At 39.2% G+C, this 24,505-nt stretch overlaps 1 protein-coding gene across 4 annotated transcripts; it reads right to left on the bottom strand.

The window, feature by feature from the left end:
* Positions 1–7,606: 7,606 nt before the first annotated feature.
* UBE2B (ubiquitin conjugating enzyme E2 B) lies at positions 7,607–23,199 on the bottom strand. Of its 4 annotated transcripts, XM_030318333.1 has the most exons (8): positions 23,024–23,186; positions 20,874–20,954; positions 19,638–19,663; positions 14,134–14,223; positions 10,136–10,224; positions 9,704–9,889; positions 9,424–9,465; positions 7,607–8,937 (listed from the first exon to the last, which is right to left on the bottom strand). In XM_030318333.1, the coding sequence occupies exons 1-8, from the start codon at positions 23,065–23,067 to the stop codon at positions 8,809–8,811; spliced, it is 687 nt and encodes a 228-aa protein (XP_030174193.1). In that variant the 5' UTR covers positions 23,068–23,186; the 3' UTR covers positions 7,607–8,808. The 4 variants fall into 4 exon arrangements, with proteins under 4 accessions (XP_030174193.1, XP_030174203.1, XP_030174212.1 ...); XM_030318343.1 differs by lacking the exon at positions 14,134–14,223 and having other exon boundaries at positions 23,024–23,193; XM_030318352.2 differs by lacking the exons at positions 9,424–9,465; positions 9,704–9,889 and having other exon boundaries at positions 23,024–23,199.
* Between the last annotated feature and the right edge of the window lie 1,306 nt (positions 23,200–24,505).

Genomic DNA, 24,505 nt, shown 5'->3' with positions numbered 1-24,505 from the left:
TGCTCTGAAGTTCTCATATTAATTTCCCTCTTTTATTTAATATATCTGCTCTTTATCCCCTCCCTCTTCCATTTTATTTATGATTTTATTTATGACTTATTTTTAAGTAACCTCTACACCCAACATGGGGCTTGAACTTAGAACCCCAAGATGAAAGGTTGCATGCTCTACCAACTGAGCCAGACAGGTGCCCTCTCTTTCATATTTAATACCCACAATTAAGTACTTACCTCCAGGCATAAGTCCGACCCTTGATCTTAGCCAAAATGCCAAGAAGCAATATCCAGGCATAAATCCTGAGAGAGGGACTTCATTTGGGGTCAGCAATATAATAGTCACAGCAGGATTCACTCATCACTGAGCTTGGTATTGAGGGTAATGGTGAAAAAGACAGTGAAACCTGTCTTAGCTTAACCTACTGGTAAATTCAGGTAATTAAAAACCCAGAAATGCTGAAGAGAGCTGGCTGTGGGAGCATTTCTCTGGCAACAGAGAAGTGGGAAGGCTCTCACTGCTCAAGGCTAACCATCACATCTTGGATGGAACTCATCTCTGCGCAGCCTGTGGCTCTAATCTGTAGCGATCACTAGGGTAGACCAAGTGAGCTCAAGACCTCCGAATAACTTTGGATCAGCCATGTCTCTCCCTGGCCTTACCTGGGAAATGGAGATCATAGAAATCCCTACCAGACGGATGTGGCAGAGATGAAGATGTTGCAGGGCTAAGCCACTGCTCAGTGAGCCTCAGCCCCTTCCTCAAATATGGCCTAGCCTCTTTCTTTTCTGCTTACCTGTACAAATTTGTGAGGTTTAAAAACCAAATTATAAAGTGGGAAATACCAGAGTGGGGCTGTTCACTTTAATGCGTCTTTCACAAGTTTCTCATCATGGATCCCATTTCCACTGTAAGATATAATGCCCCAGTAAAATAGCAATATCCTGTCAGGAATGTATCCATTGCATAAACCAAGCTTAATCTGTGCACAGATTCCATGCCTGCGCCCCGCTGCGCCCCCCAACATTCTTCTTCAGTTTATTTTTGAAAACTTCTCTAGTTAACCAAAAGTAAATTTTCTGATAACCATTTTCTAATAGGTTATCTCATTATTTCCTCAGCTTAAGCTTTCTGTTTTTCTTCTCATCTAAAAAATGAACCAGTATTTTAGAATTTCATCCTTTATGTTTTTCTGGAATAGAAAGTAGCACAGAAATCTAAATTTTTGCACTGGAGCAGTCCTTGTAGTGTAGGTAAAACAGCCCACTCTTAGTGTTGAAACAGGAGCTTGCTGTAAGATACTTGCCTTGGTATGTGCATTCCTGTCTAACATGGGGTAAGGATCAAATGAGATTAAGAGGAAGGACATGGTAAACTGTCCTTATCATAACTAGAGTGTATCTTTCCTGTCAAAGACTTAAGTCTCAAGACCTTGTGAGAAGCAAGTAATAACAGTACTGTGTAGGGTGCTCACTTAACCATGACACCCTTTTATGTTACCCAGAAAATTCCTTTTTCCAATATTCCTTAGAGCCTATAGCCCAGCTGATGAAATTCTCTGCTTTGGCAGAGGCAAGGATTTTCCAGGATCCATGTGGACCTGTGGCTTACCTATTCCATGGGCACTGGGAGGAATCATTATCACTGCCCATCCTCTGATCCTTTGCTATTTATAGTAAACGGCACTGAAAACACATTGTTGATCTGAAATGAGATTTACATTATTCTAAATGTCAGATAAGTGTTTCCTTGCTGTCCAGCTCTAAAGTCTCTGTGAGGTACCCTTTTGTCTGGAAAGAGACTGTCAGCTAGGTATCCTGTCATCTAGTCACGACTCTCATTGTTGACTAGTTCAGGGACACCTTTTGTTTCTGTAGGAGTTAAGACTAAACAAATCTTAGAGGCAAGAGTTTTAGAACTTAAATAGGTTTGTGGTCATATGGAAATTGCTTCTTTCAATGAATACTGAATGCACACTAAAAAAATCTCTGCCCTCATGGAGATATATAGATAACACACACATACATTGTTTGGGGAAAATAAAGAATCTCTCCTGCCTTGCTTGTCATTAAAATAGATAAATGGCAACGAAGCGAAAGAGCCTATTTATCCATTTATTTATTTAAGTGAAAAACAAACCAGAGGAGGTTGTTTCTTTCCCCAAGTTTACTCTGATCCTTGCAAGTTGGGACTCCCAGGCCTAGTGGTGACAGTGTGTTGGCTGCCCTTCTCGTTTTGGTTTAGTTTTTCTCACAATGTCAGCAGTAGGGGCAGAGTCCTTTGCACATGTGCTCATCACAGAGGGAGGTGAGCCTGAAGCCTTGCCCACAGACAAGAGGACTAGCTGAGGAGGTGGAGGGAACAAGAATGTATTACCTGAACAGATTCCCTTAGGAATCAAAAAAGAAAGTAAAAATTGAGACTATTAAAATCCCATTAGATGGAAGCTAGAATTCTTAATCTATCCTAAACATGGGCATGTGAACCAGAGCTTTTTTCCTTGACACCACTGTCAGTCAAGGGTGGCTCTTTAGAAATTACCCAAGTAGTCCCAGCCCAAGTCCCATCCTTCTTTCTCAGCCTAGGAAAAGTAGGCAAATGACCCCAAAATATCCTTGATTATGGCCCTCTGGCCTATTTGCCTGGGAGAAATGCTGTGAGGGCATGTGGAGGCAGGTCTTGGTCTTCCCCTGGTTTGGTGCAAGGGCAGTTAACAATAAGGTCGACCCTGAACTGTTTGGGCCTACTGACTAAAGCCCTTGCTTTGCTGTGAATGCTAGCATCACAATCTCACTGTTGGGCTGCATTTTCTTTTCCCTTTGACTTTTTCTCATATTAAGAATATTTAATTGAGGGGCACCTGTCTAGGTGGCTCAGTCCGTTGAGCATCTAGCTCTTGATTTCGGCTCAGGTCATGAGCTCGTGGTTTGTGGGATGGAGTCCTGCGTGGGCTCCCTGCCCACAGCACAGCACTGGGCCTGCTTGGGATTTTGTCTCTCCCTCTCCCTCAAAATAAACATTAAAAAAAAAAAAGAAAGAATTTAATTGAACTTGTGAAGCGGTAGGGAATTAGTTCCTCCTGATTTATTTCACTCCTCAGTGTAGGGGTCTTCAAAGTGGGGGATGATTCTTGCTTTGATCTTGATTGTAGGATTCAGTGGAAAAATTTGTCTTTAAGTACCTGGCATTTAGTGAGTTCTCCCTGCTTCATTCCTACCCTACTCTTGCTTTGAGGACAAACTGGGAAAATATGAAATGTTTCAACTAACTTATATTTACACAAAAGAAAAATTAGCACTCACAATGACCCCCACAAGGTCAGACTCCATCCCCAGGGCTGCAGAACACATCAGTCGAAGTTCTAGAGTACAACCAAAGATGTGACTTAACACACAGTAGGTACTCAGTAGCAATGCTGACAAACTCAATGGCAGCAGGCACTGAACCATGCAGCCCTGATTTAATGTCCGGCAAAGGCTATGGGTGTTCTCCTTTCTCCATGAATGTGGCCTTTGCTCTAGCACTGGCTGCATGGTAGGCTTGCCTGAGTCTCACCTGTAAGCTGTAGGAGATTCCTTAAAACTTGGTGTGAATTACAGGCTCCACATGACAAACAGTTGGGCTTGGACCACCACCTACAGCCCCACTTCCCCTTGAGCCAGCCGTTTTCAACTTCACAGTGACTCGTGCTTCCTTCTACCTTCGTGTTTACCAAATTATTTTTTATGATTGTGTTCTACTTTTGTAACAAAACCCAGAAACCTGCTAATCAGTGTCTCCAGAGGATCTGGAGCTTGGAACCTGGAGGTCCTCTGCTGTTCTATTGGCCTCCTGCCCAGGCTTGTGCATGTACTGCCAGAGGCTGTCTGGAAAGGAGTTCCTAGTATTTGATTTACATTCCAGTCTTTGGAACTGTACTTGTACTGTTGCTTTTATAGCCTGATCCCTCATAGTTGGTCTTGAGAGGGTGCCATGGTGACTGTGTTCTCAAGCTACTCTGTGCAGAAGAATCGGCAGTCCACCAACTAACTGATGTGTAAGGGCTAACAAAAGCCAGAGAAACTTTCTCCCTGAAAAAATGGGCCATCAACCTCACCGTCATCAGGCCCCAGTATTGCTCTCACTGATCTTTCTGGCTTGCAAAAGATCCCTTGTACCCATCCCTGGGATTGACAGTCTTCATTCTAAAGGCAACCTTCCAGCTGTTGTTCCAGGGAGTCTCCACCTGAAACCAAAGCCTTATGTGTTGTACAGGTACAGTTCTCTAACCAAAGCCCACTAAAACCCAGCAGGGTCACTAATCCAGCTTTCCTTTGGAGGTGATATTCCAAGCCTTTGCTGAAGCTGATGACATGGGCTGGACTCTGTGGATTCTTTTCCTATTCTCTGCCCAGGATGTTATCAGGACAAGTTTCCAGTTCTTATTGGTCTCTGTACTCGCACCACCACAGTAACATAAAAATTTCCTAACTCAGTTTTGTAAAATGACTTTGTACGGAGGCCAAAGAGCTGCAAGTCTCTCTGCATTTGACATTCTCCAACTCAGGAGGGAAGCTAGTCTAATTCATTAGGTGGGCTGTGCTATTCTTGGCAAAAAGCCTTGTTTGTAAAGGGGGAAAGGAAAGGGCAACTTATACTTTGAGCTTCAGACAGGAAGCAGCATTAAGAGGTCTGCCTTAAGTGCTCTTATGTTTGCATTTTGGCAGCCTTCAAGACACCACAGAATCCGTCCTGCATTCCAGGAAGAATGACAACTAAATGGTACAGGTTGATGGAGCCTGAGGAGATCCTTTCAGAGATAGGCTCTGGTTCCCTCTAGACAAGTACTCAACCCCGTGGCACTTTAAGGATCCCAGTCTTTCAGGTAAGAGTTTAGATAGCTAACCTCCCCCCCAAAAGCCTGCAGAAGCATCATACTTGTAACCAACACCATCACCATATAAAGACCTCTCTAACTAAAAGGTTATTTGCTTTTTCTCAGCACAGTACACACTCTGGAGTCTTTTTAAAAGTATCACTGACAAGTCACTGATAAACAAAAGCATTATGTGGCCAATCTTTAGCACTCAAATCACTGGCAGTTCCTGAAAGTCATTCCATTCGGGCTTTTTACCCAAGTCTGAATCCTCCATATGCCAAAGAGGAAGCTTGAAGCCCTTCCTTCCAGGATTCTTGATTTCAACCAGCAAGGAGCACTAATGTTGAGCCTGACAGGAGTCATATACTCAAAAAGGTTTGCAAAAGGCACAGCTCATTTGTCTTTTTGGCCAACTAAAAAAAGCCCTAGCCCATGCTATGACAGGAAATGTACAAACCTCAAGACACTATTAACAAAACTGTTTTAAACCAATGCAGTTGAGGGATAGGGGAGGTGGAGAAATTACTCAAAGAGGAATGGCACATGCACTTGTATCTTCTTTTTCAGAGGACAGAGAAAAAAGTAAATTCAACAGTAAAACTTTGTTTCTAATCTCTTTCCTCTAATATGTCATATACTTGAATAATTAAAGGTAACTAATCTTTACTCTTAGCTGACAACAGCTCAGTTTTTTCCTAACTAGATGGGAACTGAAGTAATAGGGCTACTGTCTTGGCACAAGGCCCTTGCCCTATGGACAATTTCATTTACCTTTAATAGCTGTGCAACCACTGACTTTTTAATTTACATAATAATCCTCACATAACTGAGATTCCTTTGGGACTTTGCATTGCTAAATGCAATAGAAAGGAATTGTAATAAATACCACCAAGACCTAACAAGTTGATTGCTATCTTTTAAAATCTGGAATTGAGAGATCAAAATACCTTAAACAAAACTCTAAACTGCTATATAAACCCCAGGGGGTTCTTTCTTAAGAGTACTAAATGAATAAATTAAGTAGACTTTGTTTACTCAGCACAAAATACTGTTAACTAAGGCACCTTTAATAGATTTCTTCTCCAGTACCTTCTACCTACAGGAGTCAGAATTTTTACATCAGTTTCAGAAGTTATTCATGGAACTTTTTTATTGGGTGGTTGGGGAGGGGAGAGTACTGACTCAAGAATAGTTCCATGAAGGGGTTAAAATGTGCTCTATTGTTAAGTCATAGTCTTTTATATCAGAGAGCAGAAAGTGTTCCTATATCCAGACTTTACTTGTTTACCAAAAAAGAAAAAAAAAGGGGGAGGTAGAAAATAATGGTCAAGAAAACCTCTTCACTGGATATAAATATGTACATAATTCTAAATCAACTAAAGTATTATAGATTTTCTAAAACTGTGAACTTAATTCCTTAATATTTCCTAAGGGGCAGTACAGTTCTTGGGTAAAAGACCAGATTGGCCAGGTACAAATCCCAGCTCTATCACTTGCTAGTTGGTTGACCTAGACCAAGTCACTTTATCTCTCTGTACCCAGTTCTTCATCTGTAACATACTGGTTAGCTACCCTCGCAGGATTACTGTGAGTTTGAAAGTGATCATATGTTGAAGTGTTTTGAATAATGCCATGCATGTAGAGCATTCCATGTTAACAGGGTGCTGGCACCTGGGTGACTCAGTCGGTTGAGCATTTGACTTCAGCTCGGGTCATGATCTCACATTTTGTGAGTTCAAGCCCCACATCGGGTTCACCACTGTCAGCACAGAGCCCGCTTCCGATCCTCTGTCCCCCTCTATCTGCCCCTCTCCCGCTGCGCTCTCCCCCAAAATAAATAAATATGGAAAAAAAAAGTACTTTTACAGAGGAAAATGCATCATAAATGCATTTAAACTTCAGCATGAATCCAACTTCATACCAAAATAAGTAACTTAGTTCTAGCCTCTTGCCATACATTTATAAAATTTACCTAGTTTACACATTTTTTTGTATGATCTAACCTTATAAATAGAGGGTTTTCATCTAGTACTCAACCAAAGAAATAGGACTCTGTTCCAAGGCTGAAGAAAATACCTGAGAGGTAATTGGGAGAGAAATATTCCTAAGAATTTTCTCTACTGGGAATGTTGAGTTTCATGGTAGGAGTTTTAGGTGTGTGCTGAATTTAGGACTTGGATCTCACAGACTCCCTGCAAAGTGAGATGTAACCCTCTTATAATTATCAACACCTGAAATGTTTCAATTTTAGATGGGAAGAGGAAAACAGATTAAGGTAAAAATAGATTTTGAAGCAGTAACCAAATAGCATTAAATGAAATAAGAGGGGAGACTCTCATACCTACTGTGTATTTAAAATAAGAGTCAGTCAGTCACTGGAGTAATGTCTACGGAAACTATAATTTGTCTGAGAGCTGAATATGAAAGCATCACACATTTGATATGAGCAAAAAGTACCTTTAGACTTTTTTTTTTTTTTTTTTGGCCATTAATTCCAGTGAGTGGACTCTCATTTGTATGAAAAGCTTCCTAAGATCATACTTACTCCAAAATTTGCCAAGTAATAACTTTTAAAGGGAAACATCCTTCCAGTGTTAAACTTTGCTTAATAAATAGAAGCTGTACATATTGCTATCCTACAGTCTTCCAACAGAGAAGCAGCTACTAGCTTACTAAGCTGGTAAGAATAGGACAAGAAACTACTGGGGTTACTCAATAGCTGTTTTAACTGAACTAGAAAGACTACACAGGTGGTTCAACAGAATTTACTTGTATATTTTCCATTTTCTGTGCTATTTGAAGGCATAGGATAGCTTTGTATTAGCTTTCTACAATACTGTGTTTTAAATTTATCCAGTAAACTAAGATGCAGTACAACTTTTATACAACTTAGGAGATAAAAAAAAAAAAAAATCTCCACAAGAGAATGCAACTCAGCAGGCCCTGGTATTAAAACAATTTTCCAGAATAAACAGATACGCAATTGCATTAAAAGGCAGTTTTCAAATATTTTAAGTTACACCAAGATTCTTTCCAAATATCTGCCTTGCTAAACCAATGCAATCAAATCTTATTCAGTGTTAATAGTGGGGCATGGGTTTTGATAAGTGTTTACAGTTTTACTTTATCAAAAAATTTTTAAAGTGCTATCAAGCAGCAAAATAAATTGCATTAGCTCTGTGCTCCAGGTAGAGGTGCCGAATCCTCACGGTAGAGGTACAAACTGTGAAATTGCAAAAGGTACAGTTTAACAGTAAATAGTGCAGGAAGAAACAGTAACAAGTGGCCTAAATACAGAGTGGGACAGAATCAAACCAGTTATGTCTATGATTGCTCAAGTGAAACTGATATAGTTTCATTCATTCAAAATAAAATGTGAAATTATAATTGGTGTTTAGAATCAAATTTGAAGAATTTCTTGATAAAATATAAATCTGTTCTTTTGAAATTGGAAATGAAACTATCAATTGATGGGAGAGCTAGAGACTTATTAACCCCTCCTACACAGATAAGGAAATAAGTGACAAAGTCTCTTGCACTGAAGTTATGTATTTTAACAGCTTTACATGTAATATTCATATATAAAAAACTTTAAGTGCTTTTCTCCAATTTAAAAATCTAAAGAATTCAAAAATAAGGCATTCAATATTTGAAAAAAGTACAGATTTACAAAATGTGTATTATTCTGTCATGAAAACTCCACACCAACATTATACACTTGGAAAAAAATACAAACAGGATATATTACAAATTTATGTAAGCAATAACTTAGTTCACACCATGCAATAAAAAGTACATTAATCAAGATACACAAGCTTTTGTAGGTCTAAACTGAAGGACTTTTTTTTTTTCTGCAGAATCCTTAAAACCTGTGGCACTTAAAATGTGTTAGCCTTTCTACTGAGAGGTAAATTATACACAACAATGATGAAAAAAATTAACAGACCAGATGTCTATTATGAATCATTCCAGCTTTGTTCAACAATGGCCGAAACTCTTTTCTCATATTCTCGTTTGTTTTCCTGATAAAGCTGTGCCGCCTGGCTATTGGCTGGACTGTTTGGATTCGGTTCATCCAGCAGAGACTAGATGGAAAGACAGAAAAGAAAAAAAAGATTTGCAAAGTTATTCTTTACATTAACGTGGGTTAGATATGGAGCATAGGAGTTGTACAAAACAACAAATTATTCACTAATTAAATGGCAGATAGATCTTCTGTATTTTTAGGTCTTAAATAGTTTCAGAAATGGCCTGATCACTGTAATAACTTTCCTGATGCGAGAAAACTTAAACTTCCAAAACTCATAGTTCTCAATTGTCTTAAGACCTCTAATTTCAAGGAAATTTGAAAAGAGTATTCTTCAACATACTGAAACCATTAGCCAAGAAATAGAAATAGCTGAAAACAATGTTTATAAAATGATCTGAATTAAAAAGAAATGTGATAGAAAAAGCTTTAAAAATGTCTCAAGCAAAAATTTAATTGTGATCCTATGAAATCCACATAAACTAAAATACCCCTCAGTCCACCTCTCTCCAAAACTTTCATTCAAGGTCAACTCTGAACCCACCAGAGTGCTTTGGCAGATGGTTAACACTATCTTCTTCTTCTTTTTTTTTTTTTTTTAAATTTTTTTTTTTCAACGTTTATTTATTTTTGGGACAGAGAGAGACAGAGCATGAACGGGGGAGGGGCAGAGAGAGAGGGAGACACAGAATCGGAAACAAGCTCCAGGCTCTGAGCCATCAGCCCAGAGCCCGACGCGGGGCTCGAACTCCCGGACCGCGAGATCGTGACCTGGCTGAAGTCGGACGCTTAACCGACTGCGCCACCCAGGCGCCCCTCTTCTTCTTTTTTTTAAACAATTTCTCGGATGGGATAACATATTCATACTCAACACTGCTTCTCTGCACTTGGCAGTTTCTTGAGGTCCCTATGGTTTGTAATAAGCAATCATCTTTCTCTATCTCCAAGAAGAGTTTTCTTCCTTCTCCACATCCTCTGGCTATGCTTCTTGGGCACAACTCATGCTTGACCTGTGAGAACACTTTGTTTACACAAGGATCAGGAAAATGACCATGGATTTGGTCCAGTGTGGTCACTAACAAAAAAAAGCAGACCAACTGTCTAAAAATCATGGGATTTTATCCAAGCTGTGCCATTGGTTACCTGGGTGCTGGGAAGCTTAGTTTGCTCACTTGGGTCTTTAGAGTGCTCCAAAAGAAGCTGCCTATATCCCGCACAATCTTGAAAAATCATGATGCATTCTAACACACACTTACCTGAATTGATGTTAAGATAGAAGATACGTCATATGTTGGACTCCATCGATTCTGAAGGATATCTAAACATATGCTGCCATCAGCATACACTGCAAAGACAACACTAAAACTGGTTACATATTAACTTTATCATACTTAACAGTTAAAGAGAAATCTTTACTACAAATAGAATGCCTGGCCCCATCAGAAGTTGTGAACATTAATTACTAAACCCTGTCTCACAGAAAAATCAGTGTTTTCTTATTTTGCACCTTTTCATCAGAAGAGTTTCAGAGTTGAATCTGTTTAAATTCCCTATTTCTAAATTCCTTAAATAAAGCTCTTAAAAAAAAAACTTATATATCCACTCTAAGTTAATGATATACAAAGACATACATGATATGTTAATAAGTTTCTATTTTTATTTATTATTTCTTAAAATATTTACTTATTTTGAAAGAGAGAGAATCCCAAGCAGGCTCCACACTCAGCATGGAGCCTGACACAGGGCTCAATCTCATGTCTGTGAGATCATGACCTAGGCTGGTATCAATAGTTGAAGCTTAATCGATGAAGTCACCCAGATGCCCCAATAAGATTCCAAATGTGGTAAAAATTTACAATAAATTTTGTAAAGAATTTACAAAATATTTAAATTTTTTCATTTGGAATATGTGTAGTCACAAAAACATCTGTAAGACTAAATGCCAAAATGTAAGTATGGGCTATCTGTAAATCACAGGATTATAAAGGGTCTTGTTGTCTTTTACCTTTTCTTGTATTTTATGATTTATTTTTAAAACGAGTATGCATTCCTTTCATAAAAAATGAAAACCAAGTGATTAAAACGTTTTAAGTCTTTAACATTTGGGAGGTTTTTTCCCCTCTTAAACTGTATGTGAATTAATGAACATAATTTTCTTTTTTTTTTTTTTAATTTTGAGACTCCTAAGCAGACTCCATGCCATCAGTGCAGAGCCCAACGCGGGGCTCTAACTCATGAAGTGTGAGATGAGGACCTGAGTCAAAATCAAGAGTAGGATGCTTAACTGACGGAGCCACCCAGGCACCCCAGTGAACACTTGTGAGACTATATGTCTACATGATAAACTTCCACAAGTGGAACTGCTGTCTTGATAAAGGGTAAATGCGTTTAAATGTTATAGATACTGCCAAACTTTGGAAAACTTCATGGAGCCAGCCAGATCACTCCACATAAAGATAAGAATAGTGAGGCTTTTTTGGGGAGAGGGGCAAATTATACATAAATGCTGTCATTTCTCAGGGTTCTAATCTCCATCCCCTTCCTTCTTGCCCTGTATACACCCTCTGGGCAATGTTATCCACTCTCATGGCGTCAATGACCATCCGTGTGCTAGCTACGTCTACTTTTTAGCTTTAGATCAGATTTAACTCTCTGCTTTAAAGCAGCTTAGTCAGTGGCTTACTATCTATCCTACAGGAACATCAAACTTGGCAAGTCTACACAACAAAACACTTAAGTATAGATTAAGTTTTAAAGTAGTAACTATTTAAAGTAATCCAAAAGTAAACCAGAAGCCACAAACATCCATCAAATGATAAATGGATAAACAAAATACAGTATATTCATAAAATGAAATCTCACTTGAAGCAATAAAAGGAAGTACGGTTAAAACATCGATGAACCCTGAAAACTATGCTAGCTGAAAGCTACAAAAAGCCCACGTGAATTATAGGATTTCATTTAAATGAAATGTCCAGAACAGGCAAATACATAGGGACAAAAAATATGACTGCCTAGGGCTGGGGTGCTGGGACAAAGAAGAAGGACTGCTCATTGTCATGGGATTTTTTTGGGGGAGAGATAAAATGTTCTAAACGTGATTATGGTGATGGCTGCATAACTCAGTGAATATACTAAAATCCACTGAACTGTACAATTTAAATGAATGAATAGCATGATACATGAATTATACTTCAAATAAAGATGTTTAAAAAGTAGACCAGAAAGTTAATAAAATACTAAGGTGCCTGGGTGGTTCAGTTAAGCATCTGACTTTGGCTCAGGTCATGGTTGGGGAGTTTGAGTACACCGGGCTCCATGCTGCCGCTGTGGAGCGTGCTTGGGTCTCTCTCTGTCTCTGTCTCTGTCTCTCTCTCTCCTTCCCTCTCTGCCCCTTTCCTGCTCTATCAAAATAAATAAACTGAAAAAAAAATTCTGATAAAAGAAAAAAGGGAAACCATGTTATTAATACAAAGGGATGAGAAATAATCTAATACATGTTTCCCTAAGGTTGAAAATACTACACACCTTACACACATAGACCACCACCACCCCCTGCACATTATACAGTGTTTCCCACTTTGATTTACAGAGCCTTCTTACCACATTGTGAATTTGATTCGATAACAAGTCTAAGATAAAAGTGGAATAAATGTTAAGTGACTCCTTCTGGAATTAAGTGAACTGATGGAGAAGACCAAATTTAAATGAACAAAGGTTATAAAAAAGAAAACTTAAATCTTTCATACTGTAATTTATAATCCAGGAATATACATATATTTGAAATAAATAAGAGATCACAGAAGAGCAAATTTAATTATAAAGAGTCACTCAGCAATCATTTATGGAAAACAGTAATTTCTACAAGTGAAAATAGGAATACAGAAAAAATGGAAAACTGTATTTAAAAAAGCCTTGAAAACATATGTATCTTTGACCCAATAATCCCACTTGTAAAAGCTTATATTCTATAACAACAGTATGGGTATTTGGGAAGGTTTTCAAGAATGTTCAAAGTGCTATTTAAGGGGCACCTGGGTGGCTGAGTCCCTTGAGCATCCTACTCTGGATTCTGGCTCAGGTCACAATCTCACAGTCAGGAGTTTGAGCCCCAAGTCAGGTTCTGCTGTCACCAACTGGGGTGCCTGGGTGGCTCAGTTGGTTAAACATCTGACTCTTGATCTCGCTCGGTTCATTATCTCACAGTTCTTGAATTCAAGCCCTGCACTGGGCTCTGGGCTCACAGCGCAGAACCTGCTTGGGATTCTCTCACTCCCTCTTTCCCTGCCCCTCCCTCACTTTCTCTCTAAATAAACAAACTTTAAAAATAAATAAATTATAAACTGAAAATCACCAACTGGACACATTAAATAAATTATGGCAACCTCATAAAACATTCTGCAGCCATTAAGGATATAAAAGAAAACATGAACATAAGGGAAGGGAAACAAAAATAATATAAAAACAGGGAGGAGGACAAAACAGAAGAGACTCATAAATATGGAGAACAAACTGAGGGTTACTGGAGGGGTTGTGGCAGGGGGGATGGGCTAAATGGGTAAGGGGAATTAAAGGAATCCACTCCTGAAATCATTGTTGCACTATATGCTAATCTGGGTGTAAATTAAAAAAAAAAAAAAAAGGATGTAAAAGAATAGTAAGGTACTCACAGTACCTAAATATCTATATAAAAATTATATCACAGTATCTATATAAAAAATTATATAGAACAATCTCAGTTTTGAACAAGCACTTGATTATTTAAAAGCTAAATTTTAAGCAACAAATTATTTTTGGTATCTTTCACATTTCTACAAATAAATAGGTATTATTTTAGGGACACCTGGGTGGCTCAGTCAATTAAAGAGTCCAGCTGGTTTCAGCTCAGGTCATGATCTCACAGTCTGAAACTGGGCTCTGTGCTGACAATGCAGAGCCTGCTTGGGATTCCTTCTTTCCTGCCCCACTCCTCATGCTCTTTCTAAATATAAATAAACTTAAAAAAAAAAAAGCACCTCTCTTAAAAAAGAGTAAAAAGGATATTATTTTAAAATCAGAAATATTAAAACAAAACAACTTTACTTGAAATTTGGAACCTTCTAAAGATTCCAGGATACAAAACCATAGCTAATACTGACATGGAAGCAACATCTAGAAGTGAGAAGTAGAAGGGAAGGCCTAACAGGAAGGAAGCCACTGCCACTCTTTCCCCCCTCCCCTCATCATTTGTGAAGTGTAATAAAATGTTACTTACCATTTGGATGAAACATTTTGGATAAAAACCTAACAGTTGGTGGTTTATTTGGATACTCTTCAGAAAATTCTATTACTAGTTTAAAAGTACCTAGATAGAAAACAAACCAAAATAATTATAGTAAAGACAAGCAAAATTTTTAATCTCTTCATCAATGAATCCCCAACCCAATACTGGCGTTTTTGCACAACCACACAAAAATTGTCAATTTTGGCTTAGTACATAAAACACACTAAAAACACTTTGATTTACCTTAGACTGGTTAACACACAACATTGGCAAGCACTTGGGAACACACACTTTCAAGTGCTATCGGTGGGAATGTTAACTGCCATACTTTTGGAAGGCAATTTGGCCCTAGCTACCAAAGTTTAAAATGTACATTTGGGGAACTACAGCTAGTTTATTATAGCTTAGAGGGGTGTATGCCAAAGGATTGTGAGAGGGGGTAACTACCACACAACAAATGACTTAGACTGGAGGCATGGACACTAATTTGAAAGGTCTCTTCTGCCCCATATGAATCTGTTCACTTAAATATGCCAAGAATCACTAGTGTTAGTGTAACTGCCTACTTTAGGTTACAGACCAAAGTGGTACACCTTGTAAAGCAGTATTTTATGGTAAGTACAAGCATAGGCTTTTAAAAAAATTATGCACTTCTAACAAAGTCAGTCTGTTCACAGTGTACTAAGAACCCTCAATTCCAATTCCAAATTTATTATGCAGAAATAACCATTACTAGTGGTTTTGTCTTCCTAGACTTTTCTGTTTATATACTATCCAGTTTTTTATTTTGAGGAAATTTTCCCGAAGGTTGAAGAGGCATTCCACCTACAACCCTTGAGTATTTATAATACTCTGTAAATTGAGCCTTATTCCTAATGAAGTCAATAGAAGTTTAAACCATTCCAGATGTTTCTACAAGGTTCTTCCCTTAATTCGTCAATGCAGTTTTAAAAAGCAAAACAAAAATCCTTTCTTCTATTTATTCTATCTTGTATTTTACCTTTATGTATTTAGTACATAACCTCTCTTTTACGTTTTTGTTTTTTTTTTTTTGCCATTTGGAAATTTGGGATTAGGTAGGTCAAAGATAAAAGCAAAATCAAATGTGTTATCTATTTCATATTCTGAATCGAGGTATTATGAAATGTACAGTTAAATGGTGAAGGGAGCCTTATATCTAATAATGTATTTTGAAAGTTTACAGTTTTATTAAAAAAAGTATAATGTAAAAATTTCAGGCTACACAAATACAGAACAGCTTTTTAAAAAAAAATTTTTATGTTTATTTATTTTTGAGACAGAGAGAAACAGAGCATGAATGGGGGAGGGGCAGAGAAAGAGGGAGACACAGAATCCCAAGGAGGCTCCAGGCTCTGAGCTGTCAGCACAGAGCCCAACGCGAACCGTGAGATCATGACCTGAGCTGAAGTCGGATGCTTAACTGACTGAGCCACCCAGGTGCCCCTAGAAAAGCTATTTTCAAGATTTTCCCCTACCTTATGGAGTCTCAGGACCCCTTTATACTCGTATTCCCAACCACAGCCATGCTTCCAATGGGAAGTCAACTGATTGTTAAGATGGGGACAGATACATGTGATAGCATACCATTTTATATATTTCCACCAAAAATGAAAAATAATTTCATTTAAAAATATTGGCTCTTTAGTAACTAGGTTGCAACAATTCCCCCAGTTTTTAACATTCTGTTCTCATGAATCAGCTGGTACAAACTGCTTCCAGCATGCCACTGGATTTAACTATCAGTGTTTCTTTTTTTTTTTTTGTTAAAGATTTTTTGCTTAAGCAATCTCTACACCCAACATGTGCTCAAACTTACAACCCTGGATCAAGAGTTGCATGCTCTACTGATTGAGCCCGCCAGGTGTCTCTAACTATCAGTATTTCTTGTATTAGAGGATTGAACTAAAAAATTTTTGGAAGTAATTTCTATGCCCAATATGGGGCTCTAACTGTCTTGACCTGGAGATCAAAAGTCACATGTTCTAATGACTGGGCCGGCCAGGCTCCCCCAACTCAGAAAAATTTTAAATATTAATTACTGTAAACTCACTACACATTAACCTAAGTATGAAACCTAAGTATATGTGTAACCTACACATTGAATTAAAAATAATATTATCTCCCCCCCTCCAAAGATAGAAGTGTAGCACTGTTTTACAATTCTGCAAGTCTCTTTAATGATTGGCTTTAACAGAAGACAGCTGGATTTTCTTAGCTACTTCTGCAATCTGTTACAATATGCTGTTTTGGTTGAGGGATAGGAAGCAAATCAGGCTTCATAAAATCAGTAAATGAAAAAGTAGAGTATTTTCATTGTTTTTTCAGATAGTTGTAGATATTCTTTTTTGATTACTAAAGAACTGGTAGGGTTTTAAAGGTTAATTGCAATGTAGAATCTGAAACCGTATCAATAAACGTTTTGCATCAGTTACACTAAAATCTGTTGCACAGTGCATAAATCTTTTATTCATCCATAATTTTCTAGTATCATACATTAGTAACTCAAAAAAATACAGACTTATACAAATGTAAATTCTGCCACATTTCATTATATACTATCAAAAAACAAATCACAATTAGGTAACCACCTACTGATCTTATCAGAGAAGTCTTGAAGTACAGTTCACTTCATCACTTTTAAGTATGTCTGCCATACAGTCAAATCTAAATTATGACAGTTCGTCTCTCAGTCATTCATTCAAGTAGAAATGCTCCATGAAGAAAAGCAGTTTATGTTGCAACTCTGACAACTGCTCAAGTGCTTTTTTTCCAGACAATTGTCACAGAAGTGTTTTATGCATACTTCCCACCTAATCACACAGAAGATTTTAAAAATGTATACTAAAGGGTCAGAATTTTTTTTTTTTTGAGAGGGAGACAGAGTGGGGGGGGGTGCGGGGGAGGGGCTGAGAGGGAAGGAGGAGAAGGGAGAGGGAGACAGAAGGAGGGAGAGGGAGACAGAAGGAGGGAGGGGGAGATAGAAGGAAGGAGAGGAGGGGGGAGGGGAGGGGGGAGAGAGGAAGAGGGAGGCAGAGAAAGAGAATCTCAAGCAGGCTCCAGGCCCAGCACAGAATCCTACATGGGCCTTGATCTCACAACCCTAAAATCAAGACCTGAGCCAAAATCAAGAACCGGATGTGTAACAATGAGCCACTCAGGCACCCCAAGGTTCAAAATTCAATAGTATTAATATTTACTTTTTTTTACCAAGATGTATCTTTTTTTGTCATCAAGATGATTTTAAGTGAAATTGGTAACTTTTAAAATCACAGAAGAAATTAACTTGAATTTAAATAAAGATTAAAAAAAGTAATAAACAGCACATCTCTTTAAAAAACGCCAAGAATAGGGGCGCCTGGGTGGCGCAGTCGGTTAAGCGTCCGACTTCAGCCAGGTCACGATCTCGTGGTCCGTGAGTTCGAGCCCCGCGTCAGGCTCTGGGCTGATGGCTCGGAGCCTGGAGCCTGTTTCCGATTCTGTGTCTCCCTCTCTCTCTGCCCCTCCCCCATTCATGCTCTGTCTCTCTCTGTCCCAAAAATAAATAAAAAACGTTGAAAAAAAAAATTAAAAAAAAAAAAACCAAAAAACGCCAACAACAATGGGTTGCCTGGGTGGCTCAGTCAGTTAAGTGAATGACTCCTGACTTTGGCTCAGGTCATGATCTCACTGTTCCTGGGTTCGAGCCCCATTCTGTCAGCACAGAGCCTGCTTGGGATTCCCTCTCTGTCTCCGCCTCAATCAATAAATTACAAAGAATATGGGGTGTCTGGCTGGCTCAGCTGATGGAGCATGCAACTCCTGATCTCAGAGTGGGGAGTTCCAGGCTCATTTTGGATGTAGAGATTACTTAAAAATTAAAATCTTTAAAATACATTTATTTCTTAAATAAAAAGAATGTAATGACTATTAGTACAGTATAGAGCCACCATCTTGATTTGTGCCAAGATGCTAAACTGCACAGGTCCACTTATAACTACTAAAGGTTTTGTACCACTAGTACCAATTTGAATAGAATAAAAAAGGCAAATAGTGCCTCACTAGTGGTATGCAATTTTTTTAAATGTTTACTTATTTGAGAGAGAAAGAATGAAAGTGAGTGTGGTAAGGGCAAAGAGAGAGGGAGAGAAAGAATCCCAATCTCTGTCAGCGCAGAGCCCAATGGGGGGCTCAAATCTCATGAACTAAGAGATAATGAACCGAGCCGCAATTAAGAGCTGGACACTTAACTCTGGACACATACCAGACACCCTGGTATAAACAGACAGTTTTGATCACAAGGTATCCGTGAAACAGTTTCAGGGACTTTAAGGGAGCCCTGAGAACCTCCTGATAAAGTGTAAAAAGCTGAAGTCCTTAAGTCCTTTTCTTCAATTCTTTACCCCCACCCAGAAGTAACCACTGGTAACAGTGTGGTGTAAAACCCTTTAATACACACACACCTGCATGTATATGTTTAGTAAAAATGTAATACAATATATGTTATTCTGAAACTTTTTTTGTGTCTTGAAATGTACGTCCAGATCTACCTTATTCTTTAACGGGTACATAATATTCTAGAATCTAGATATATCATAATTTACTTAACCATTTCCCCTACCGGCATTCAGGTTCTCTCTTTAAAAACAGTACTGCATCAGTATATCTGTGCAAATTATCTTCAATGGCTTAATTCTGAAGCCATTTTGATAATTAAAACAAACCTGTTCAACAATTCTTAATATCCATGCTATACTTAGGGAAAAATCTAAGGACCTGGGTCTTGGTGAAAATACTAAATTTAAGAGACAAGTGATCATGCAGAATCCTATTTATGTATGTCAAATGCTAGCTATGTGTGAAACTACTGGCAGCCATTTTTTAAAAGATTTCTTATTTTATTTTTATCAAGTCATCTCTACACCCAACATGGGGCTCAAATTTATAACCCCAAGATTGAGATTCGCATGCTCTACTGAATGAGCCAGCCAGGTGCCCCAGCTATGTGTGTTTAAGAGCAATTTCAGCTCAACACCCCATCAGCATAGATACCAATGTTAAAAAAGCACCAAGGGCGCCTGGGTGGCTCATCAGGTTAAGCATCTAACTCTTGATTTTGGCTCAGGTCACGATCTCAACAGTTCATGAGTTCGAGCCTGGCATCATGCTCCGCACTGACAGTGTGAAGCCTGCTTGGGATTCTCTCTCCCCACCGCCCCCCCCCCCCCCAAAAAAGTGCACAATTATCCTCCTTTAACCTACCAACTAGGCCTATAGTTCTACAGCCAAATACCAAAGTAAAACAAAGAACTTGCAATGGATAGTGATCAAAGTGACTTGGAAAGAAAGTCCTCTATAAACTATGACTTCTCAGCCCTAGTTTTAGTATGACCTAATAATGACAGAAAATAGTTTTAAATTAGATATGCTGTTGTTACAACTTCCTGCTTAAAAAGCAGTGTCCTAATATTACAGAAAACATAATGAGAATGACTTACCATCTTCAAAGGGTGTCCCTTCTGGTCTGAAAACAAGAAGATTTTTGATTAAAAGATGTTTTCATTCTGCCTTTTCCTGATTTTTAAGAGTGAAAAGGATAAACTCAGAGAAGGAGGGGCTCATTCTAGTGATTTGTGAAGTTTTAAAGATAGTGTTAGTTCACTGTCATGTTAGCCCTAGTTTTTTAGAGATGTAGGCATACAGGGTAACTATTTTCGAAGTTTTCATTTTAGGCTGGTTTTAAATTAAAAAAAAAGGGGGGGGGATCACAACCTTAGTAGAAAAAGAATTAAGTTCATAAATATCAACCAGTGTCTTAAAAGAAAAAGTCATATTTTCAATTTACATCAGTAAGATGGAAATCACTTTTAAAGATAACTGTAACACCAGTGATTCCCAGTAAAGCTCTTGTTCCAAACAGCTAGACAGAACTGATGTAAACCAAGAAAGATACTTTTTTTTCTCAAATCTCTTCCCTGCCTCCTTATGCCAATTTCATCTTTCATAAGCAGCACTATCAAGTTTAATTAGTTCTTTCAAGGCATTCAGGATCTCAAAGCATGTTAGTCTGAATTTAATCTCTTTCCTTTAAAAGAGCGAACTACACTCATTGTTTTCACTAGTTTTTAACATGAACTCTTACAACTCATTGCAACTCAGAATTGTTTATGAAGGTATTCCTTTAAAGTTTGAGTGTAAAACCCAAGTTTAAAAAGTATGAAAGAAAAAAGATCAAATCCAGGAAAACAAAAGAAAGCATATTAAAATTCTAAATTAAGAAGCATATACGCAATACATATAATATATAAAACATAAACCGCTTCTCAAAAGGCTCCAGTTATTTCACACCAAGGTGTGAGACATTTTTATTTAAATTCTTACCACACTCCAACTTGTCAGTATTTTTTATTCCTAGCTTTTTTAGTTACCAAAGAATGCAACCATAAACACTTGTTGGTACACTTTGTACAAAATAATTTACCTTTGCTCATTTAGTTTCGAATGATATTTTTATCAGGTAAAACCCAAAGGGATTAGAAAGTCACAGACAGTAACACCAATGCAAATAATTTTACATAACTACAAAAACACTTATTGGCAGGTTTTTTTTCTAATTTACTTTGCAGTTTCTGTAAGATTCCTTAGTTCCACTTCAGTCTCTCTTTCCCTAGTCGATACATTCACTTTTTAAAAAGAATTACTACACCTATCATTTGTTATACCTTTCCACTCACCCAAATATAACTGCATTCCACTGCATGATGTTGTTTTCAGATGGTGCGCCACTGACACCCACAGGTGGGTCCTCTTGCAATCTAGAAATCCAGAGTAGTAATTTCCAAAGTTGAACAACTTTAAGTCACTAAGAAGGCCAAACAGAACTCCTGTGGTCTGTACAATCTACTCTAATACAAACTAAATCCATCTCCTTGTTCTTGTGCCGAGGTGTAATAAACCATAGGATTTAAAAAAAAAAACTTAACAGGTATATACTTATTAAATACGTCTTCAAATTATCTAAAATTCCAAAGGGCTTTGGAGTCATCCCTCCTCAAATATCAAGGTTCAAAGTTAAGACATCTTCGAGAACTGATAAGTACAGACTGCCATCAACAACAAAAATTAAAAGCCCTCAATGCAAAAAATATTTTTATGCACCATCAATTTTGCTCCCATAAACATGCTGTGACTGTGTGAGTCCTAACCACAGCTACCTGTGCAACAGCACCCCCCCCAAAAGGACCCTCAAGGCAAACACTAAATGGCTGAAAACATTTATATTCAATTTAATCAGGAAACTAGTGTTAGGCAGGAGAGTAGCTTTATCTCATTTGTTTCAATTAGCAACAGCCTTTAAAGAAATCAAGCTTCAATTAGATTTTTTCATCAATCCCTATTTTAAAGACCTGCAATATAGCTAAATCTATCTCTCATTATCAAGAGACTCAATACAAAGCTACCTTCCAGCATGTCATAATCAAATTCTTGTAACATGAAGCCCTTGGAAAACTACCAAAGGTGCCATGTGTTCAACTCAGAATTAAACAGAAAAGTGCAGTAAGAAACCAGAGTAACAATGGAAAGGAGCTGAACTTTTATTATTTGGGTTTCAATCACCGGAACGTGAAATCTGGTTTTAAGTTTCAGAAGACAACTTTTGCACCAAACAGAGCACCTCCTTGTACAGACTGTCATTTCAATAAAAAAATAAGGGAGACATTTTATATACAGACATAAATCTGTAGTGATTATCAGGTAACATACTTTCAAATTAGTCTACATAAAAATAGTTCTTTTCAGTCAATCTGATTAAGCCACGATGACCAGAACCATTAAAGGAATTATGCTGCTTCATGTCCACCAAAGGTAAACGGCTAAATTAGAATATATTCAATGATAAACTATCCAAAGCTCAAAACAATGGCTTCCAAATGCCTCACCTATGGCTTTCTAATGACGAAATTGAAAGGTTACTTCCTGAGCAGCTACTGGATATTTTGTCTCAACCAGGGCAGGTCTCCCCAGAAAATCCCTTAAAAATATGCAGTGGATCTAGTGCAGTTTTCCGTTTTTTTCCCCCGTACCTCCAAGTATCAAAGGTAAACAACTGAGAAAAAAGCACTTCTTCCTCACTAACCCCAACACCTCTTAACAAAACCCTATTTTACAAAAGGAGGCTCAGGGAGTATCATGTTAGCGCCAGTCTCAAGGAAGGCATTTTTCCAGACTTTGGAGGCTATAGATAGGGCTTTATACGCCAAGCCACAGAGCTGAGTTCCAGAAGGCACTGGCAGCCCGGGCTGCCAGCCCGAGTCCCAGGTCTCTAAGCCAGTTCTCAAGGTCCTTTCGGGCGGGCGAGGGGGAGTCGGGTTTCGGAGGATGGGTTACTAACCTCCGGACCTCGCGCTGCAGACCCCACCCTCACTGCAGAAAGAATGAGGGGGGGCAATTTTCGTCCCAACCCTGCCCCTCAGAGAAGACCGCAGGGCCATCCAGCAAAACTAACTGGTGCAACAAGCAGGGAAAAAGACTGCAAGGGTTCGCTTTTGGGGGACGAGGCACCGCAGGGTGCAGGGGCGGGGGGAATGAGGCTTGAACTCTTGGGCCAGACGTCGGCAGCTGACCCAAGTGAGCAGCGGGGGCATCCTAGGATAGTCCATAGCCATCTTTTTACTTTTGGGGGAGGGGATATCAAAATTTCTTCAATAGGAAGAGCGAGGAAGGAAGGATGGGGAGTGCGAACGGGGAATGGATTTCCGTCGGTTCCACTGGGCCCATAGTCGGCCCTCTTAGGGTTAGGAGAGGAAGGTGTCCCGGATCCCCGCCCAGCAGCCCCACAGCCACGGGGAGGAGCCGTCACCCAGGCCAAGGTGAGGGGCCTTACCGCTTGAAATCCCTCATGAGCCTCCTCCGCGCCGGAGTCGACATGCTCCCCAGCTGCCCCGCGGTCAGTCTGAAAGAAAAGAGTCCCGCGCAGCCCCCCCACCCCCCGGCGCGGCGGCCGAATCACTGTGGGTCACCACCGCTGCCGAGGCTGCACAAACAACCCTGCAATGACGTCTCCCTCCGCCGCCTCCAGATCCCTCCGCCCTCCGCCAGTACCACGGAGTGAGGGGTGTGGGAAAAGGGTACGGGGCATATGAGAGCTCGTTATTGTAGTTTTTAGCAGGATTCTGTCCATTTTGGCTTCCTGATATAATAGATAAATTAGTTCTGTCTGATATAGAGATGTAGATTGTGGATTATGAGATCCCAAAGCTGAAACGCCATTGTGTTTCTCCCCCTTTCACTAGTTTAAACTGGACCGGGTGGGGACAGAAAGACGCATCCGGGGCCAGAGATTTCAGGGAAAGGAGGTGGGATGACGTAAGGTCACGTGACTGCCGGCAGCGTTGTCAACAATCCACCCCTGAGGGGGAGGGGACGAAGTATCTAGAACCACGTGTCCCTGTGACGCGATTAGAACGCATCACGTGGGAGTGTCGCCTGAATCGGAGGCTCGGTCAGATTTCTGGAGCTGGTAGTTAAATTTAAGGGGTTGAGGGCCGGGAGAGACTTTTACTAGTTTTCTCTTCAGTTTGTTTGAACAGGGACGGAGATTGTGGCCTAAGCAAAAGCTCGTTTTGCTTAACTCATTAAAACAAAGTCAAACATAACATGGATTTAAAATCCTTTGTGGTTAGTTCAACTGCTTATCAAATCTGATACATGGGGCAATGAGAGGACCTCCGCTTTTTATAATAAGTGCAGCATTGAATGCTGAGGCACACACCACGTAAAATCCCTTGAAATGCTTCTATTAGGCCACCAAATACCCTGGCACATGCATTACAATGGAGTTTCTAGGGTAGGAAATTCTGAGAACAAAAAAGTATGGTATACAGATTTTTTAAAAGTTTGTTCACAATCTCTATAGACATTTTTTGAACACGGGGCTGCACTCATTTTAGGATTTGTGTCAAACTGTGTAAAAGTCCACGGATTTGGCTAAGATGGGGTACATGGAGAGGAGATCTCAAGAGAGCACTTCGAAGTGTGATTGGTTGTCAAGAAAGCCTAAAAATATGACTCAGATGTGAAGAAGAAATTTTGCAGACATGGGTGGGGGGCGGGTTATAAATCTAACCTGGATAACTGGTTTCAGGTTTTGTACACCAGCAAGTAAGGTGCAAATGGGCCTGAATTGTCGCCCATCGGGGAGCTCAGGAGGTGTTGATCTTTGGGGATTCTGACATTTCCCTCCCTCTAGTTCCTTTAATGCCTGGCCTCAGGGCCAATAAAGGTCTGCAGGACTCTCAGCACTTTATAACCCTTTGGGTTAATTCTTCAGCCCAAAGCAGAATGGAAGTATTGCATGAAGTTGCCA

The sequence above is a fragment of the Lynx canadensis genome, chromosome A1 (assembly GCF_007474595.2).
Source record: "Lynx canadensis isolate LIC74 chromosome A1, mLynCan4.pri.v2, whole genome shotgun sequence".
Classification (NCBI taxonomy): Eukaryota; Metazoa; Chordata; class Mammalia; order Carnivora; family Felidae; genus Lynx; species Lynx canadensis.
The sequence above is the reverse complement of the archived record's forward strand: the minus strand, read 5'-3'. Positions and strand labels throughout refer to the sequence as shown.

Bases quoted from the DNA above. Each gene is read 5' to 3' on its own strand.
- UBE2B (XM_030318333.1), bottom strand. From the start codon at position 23,067: ATGTCGACTCCGGCGCGGAGGAGGCTCATGAGGGATTTCAAGCG. The intron at 19,664-20,873 runs GTGAGTGGAAAG...TCTTGTTTTCAG, and splicing joins TGGAATGCAGTTATATTTGG to ACCAGAAGGGACACCCTTTG. The intron at 8,938-9,423 runs GTGGGTTCAGAG...CTTTCCATCTAG, and splicing joins CCATCTGCCAAAGCACTCTG to TCTCTGCTGGATGAACCGAA.